Below are 4749 nucleotides of genomic sequence, written 5' to 3'. Positions count from 1 at the left end.
TATTTGATTTAGCGGGTGAAGATTATACTGCAAAATTCAAAACGTGTGTTACTGTTTACATCAATCTACGTCATAGTTTACACCTGATACAAGTATCGATGACAGCAACTGAACTTCCTGCTGTTGCTGGTACACTGATAATCATAGCTCCAGAATATTATCACTGGCATTGTACATATTTATCATTAACTTTTAGGTGATTATTGATGATTGTCTTTTACAGATATAAATATAAAAGAGGACTGTTCCTTGGAGAATTTGCTTGTGTCACTTTTTACTTTAAGATATGAACCTATATTAAAAAACAATAATGTGTGCATTTTTTACAAAAAAACTATAATAAATCAACTTATATTTTCTTTCTCTTTAATTACGGGATTAGCTATTCATTTATCTGGAAATTTGTTGTTACATGCTTTCTGACCTTAACCTCTTAACGCCCACTGTGCCAAATTTGTCACATACCCATTTTATGCATGTAGTATAGTGTCAGAATGAAAATTACAACCTTAAATGCCCATTGTGACACATATGGAACTATTTTCAATAATTTACTGTACTGTGCTGTTGCCTGGTGGCAGTTATGTGAACTACAGCCAGTGAGCAGATCTACCATACACAGTAAACACCAATTCTTCATAACCTCTAAGTCTTCATACCTGTATTTAGCAGAAAAAAAGTAAGTACCCTTTTTATAAAATATGGTCTAGTTTACATAGTTAACTGAAAGTGTGTTACAGTAGTTTTAGTTCATAAAATATGTCTAGTTTATGTTTTATGATGCTTTTTAGGTTTGTGCCAAATTTGTCACATTGGGCACAACTGTAAAACTGCAGTTTTTCAGTTCGTCCCAAAAATGGCACATTGGGCATTAAAGTCAACCTACAAGCTTTTTGTACAACAATGTTTATTTTTGTCAGATGTCACATTGTCGACTAAGAAGACATAACAACACAACTTCGCTTTTACCCCCCGATGACAGTGAAGACAGTTTGGTGGATGACTCAGATGAGGATCCAGATTACACCCCTGGCCGTGACAAAAAGAACAAGTTAGCCTTATTTTGTAAGTTTATTTATACCATTAATTCCATAATTAACTTAGTTAGGCTCATACTTACTAATCTAAATTTATATTCAATACTAATAGGCTATGTTCTGTTTATTATATGTCTTTTCTTGTTATGACAGCACCATTTTTAATGCACACGGTTAGGATAATTCAGATTATGTTACACTAGGCTGTATAGAAAATTGTTTCAGCGGTGCTGTTATATACTAGTAAAGACCTCAATATGTTATTTATTTTAGTGTGAAATACATACTTTTTTGTGGTTTGAAAAAAAGCAAGGCAACAGCGAGTTTGTTTTGTTTCAGTGAACAATGCAGCGAGCTCCAGTGATGTCACAGATGAAGACGAAGAGAACATCCCTTCAACGTCTACAGCCACAAAAAAGAAGATTCCAAAAAAACCAGCACCTGCTTGGAATGAAGTGAATCCAGATAACAGTGAGAAACCTTCTCCGCCAATGCTAGAATTAAGTAACGAACATGTACTTCAGTCTCCAGTTGACTACTTCAAAGATTTTTTTGACAATGACCTTTTAACTTTGATTGCTACTCAGTCAAACTTGTATAGTGTCCAAAAAAATCCGAATAAACCCTTGAATACCTCAGAGAAGGAAGTAGAGCAGTTTATAGGCATTTGCATCTACATGAGCATTTATGGTCTACCTAGGAGTAGGATGTATTGGAATGGAAATACACGAGTAGAAAAGGTTGCACATGTTATGTCACGTAACAGATGGGAGGAACTGAAGGCCAACTTGCACTTCAATAACAATGATCACATGCCATTACAGAATGATCCAAACAAAGATAGGCTATTTAAAATCCGCCCACTAGTTGATGCTCTTCAAAACAAATTCAAAAACATTCCTATTGAGGAACAAATGCTCTGTGTTGATGAACAGATTGTGCCCTTCAAAGGCACATCTTTACTAAAACAGTACAACCCGATGAAACCCCACAAGTGGGGATACAAACTGTTTGTACTTTGTGACAGCAAGGGTCTGATTCACAATTTTGAGATCTACACTGGTCGCATACTACCTGCTACTTCCCTACCTGACATTGGAGCTAGTTCAAATGTTGTTTTACGACTGGTTGAACACTTGCCTCGTAATGAAAACAAATTCTTAATCTATTTTGATAACTGGTACTCATCACCAGCTCTCTTAGTGACTCTAGCAAATATTGGTTTCCAATCCCTCGGGACCATTCGACTAGGACGATTTCCAGGCTTGTTGTTTTCATCTGACCAAGAAATGAAAAAGAAAGGCCGTGGGTCTTATGAGGAAAAAGAGGCAACAATTGATGGGGTAAAAATTAGGGCTGTAAAATGGTTAGACAATCGAGGGGTGTCTCTTGCGTCAACTTTTGAGTCTGCTTGCCCTATCAACACTGTGCAACGCTTTGACTCTAAAGGTCGTGAGCAGATTGATGTCACTTGCCCTAAAATCGTTACAACATACAATAAGTTCATGGGGGGAGTGGACCTTCTAGATGGACTTATCAGCTACTACCGAATTAATCTAAGATCTCGGAAGTTTTATTTGAGGTTTTTCTTCCACTTTGTTGACGTAAGTATTGTCAATGGATGGCTTCTCTTCAGACGAGACTGTCAACATAATGGAATTGCTAAGCAGGGAGTAATGGATTTGCTAGCTTTCCGGTGTGAGGTGGCCGAGTCTCTTTGTAACTTAGGAGCTGACCCAATAAAAAGAGGAAGGCCATCAACAGACAGGGTAGAGAACGAATTTTCAAAGAAAAAGAAGAAAGGTCCATGTGTCAATATCCCTATACCAGATGTTAGAAAAGATGGAGTTGGACATTGGCCATCTGTTGTCGAAGATAGGCAGAGATGCAAGCATCCCTTCTGCAAGCAGAAATCATCCATTATGTGTGAAAAGTGTAAAGTTCACCTCTGCCTAAACAAAGGAAAGAACTGTTTTGTGGATTTCCACTTGTAAGGTGCTCCTTATACTGTGTAGTAATGTGTTTTACTTATAATTCTAAATATACTGTAATTATGAAGCAATATACTATTAGTTTTTCTTATGTCCTGTTTACTTTCTCTAAAGTGCACTATTTTCTCTATTGCCCAATGTGCCAGATTTGGCACTTACCCAAAATTTGGTTAAATAGTAAATTTAAAAATCTGAAAAAAATTACAGGTCATCTAAGTACCATTTAAAGTAACTTTTAGCATAAAATAATTTTTTTTATATACTGCATCATGTAGTGGGCATTAAGAGGTTAAATCAATAATAAGTCGTTAAATAGTTCTATAATGTATGGTGTTCACAAACAAGTCTTTGTTACTCCACGTACAGGAGCTTATTGAGCATAGTATTTTGTACTTTTATGATAAATTCAAAAGTAAAGTAAAAAGGTGTAGGAAATAGGCTTATTGCTTGTAAAGAATCCTGTGATTGCGAAAACGATTAAAACTTTTTGCAAAAATCAAAGAAGCTGGAAACCTGACACAATAAAATTTAGTAATCTATGGACGCTCAAAAGAATAAGATTGTAGGCCATATTTGAAAAATAGGAAATTTTCTCTCTTGAAACTCAGGAAACTATTAGGAGACCGTTGTTTTCAGATGGATGCCATCCTTGAGTTTTCTTCATTTTCTAATAATAAAAAAAAATTTAATTACAATATTCTTACCTGTACCAAATAATTTGGCAGAAGATGATTTCAGATGTTTGGAAGTCAATTAAAGTTAGATTCAAATTGTTTTCAAATCTAAAATAGTTTTAGAATTCAAAATATATTATTAAATTAAAAATACTATTGTACTATATTATAAAAAGAAATTTAATTTCAAAATAAAACGGGTATGATTGAATCTCTCTGTTTTCAAGACATTAAATAACTAAGATTATAAATATTGTCTAGACAAAGTTGTATGTCCAGTGATTTGTAGACTGTCACAGATAAGGAACTTTTAGATTATTTATTTCAGCCTCGTATCGGTTTTTGGAGCGAGACGATCCATCAGAGACTAAGATGTTTTATAAAAACTAATTACTACATTTTAAGATGCTAGTATCAATAATGTTTTGTAAGTATAGTTTTTCTGCAGCAAGCACTTTTATTTTAATGCATACAATTTTCCTTCTTCGCCCATACTTTCGATTGTATAGCACATGAGATCCATGAAGTTATGTTCTAAGTAAACTGTATAAAATGAACAAAATATTTTGTTTCTTTCTTCAAAATTTTACTATTTATACAATGTATATTCCCTATTCTCCAATATCTCTTTGTTATACTTATACCTAACGTGTACTATATTATTAGTGACTCATATGGTAATACATTACTGTCTCTAGATCAACACGTACCCTCATTATCTACCAATACAACTTAAATTAGTGAGAAACCTTGTTGATTCTCATTAGTTGGATGGTAATGATGTAAGAAACTGAGAATTAACAAGCAACTTCTCTTGGAAACTCGTGTTAATTGGATTAAGTTTATATTGCTTCTATTGATCCAGCCTCATCAACTTTCAGAATATGTGAAGAGTATAATATCAAAACTAAAACTTTAATGAAACCAAAATAAAAAGTTAAAGAACTTTGCTTACTAGTGCTAAAAACTGAGAAATCTTTACGTAAGCCCTTTACGAGGCAAGGGGCTAAGGAGGGACACTCACTAACACTTAACCTGGGTAACAAG

The 4749-nt window shown here is 34.2% G+C and overlaps 1 protein-coding gene across 1 annotated transcript; it reads left to right on the top strand.

The window, feature by feature from the left end:
* Nucleotides 1-431: 431 nt before the first annotated feature.
* On the top strand, nucleotides 432-3101 carry LOC124370571 (piggyBac transposable element-derived protein 1-like). Its single transcript, XM_046828865.1, has 2 exons — nucleotides 432-1065; nucleotides 1377-3101. The coding sequence occupies exons 1-2, from the start codon at nucleotides 921-923 to the stop codon at nucleotides 3029-3031; spliced, it is 1800 nt and encodes a 599-aa protein (XP_046684821.1). The 5' UTR covers nucleotides 432-920; the 3' UTR covers nucleotides 3032-3101.
* The last annotated feature ends 1648 nt before the right edge of the window (nucleotides 3102-4749 follow it).

Source organism: Homalodisca vitripennis, unplaced genomic scaffold (genome assembly GCF_021130785.1).
Source record: "Homalodisca vitripennis isolate AUS2020 unplaced genomic scaffold, UT_GWSS_2.1 ScUCBcl_306;HRSCAF=2014, whole genome shotgun sequence".
Classification (NCBI taxonomy): Eukaryota; Metazoa; Arthropoda; class Insecta; order Hemiptera; family Cicadellidae; genus Homalodisca; species Homalodisca vitripennis.
This window is presented reverse-complemented; position numbering and strand designations above follow the sequence as displayed.

Coding starts and splice junctions, on each gene's coding strand:
- LOC124370571 (XM_046828865.1), top strand. CDS start 921: ATGTCACATTGTCGACTAAGAAGACATAACAACACAACTTCGCTTTTA. Junction 1,066..1,376: donor GAACAAGTTAGCCTTATTTT/GTAAGTTTATTT, acceptor GTTTTGTTTCAG/TGAACAATGCAGCGAGCTCC.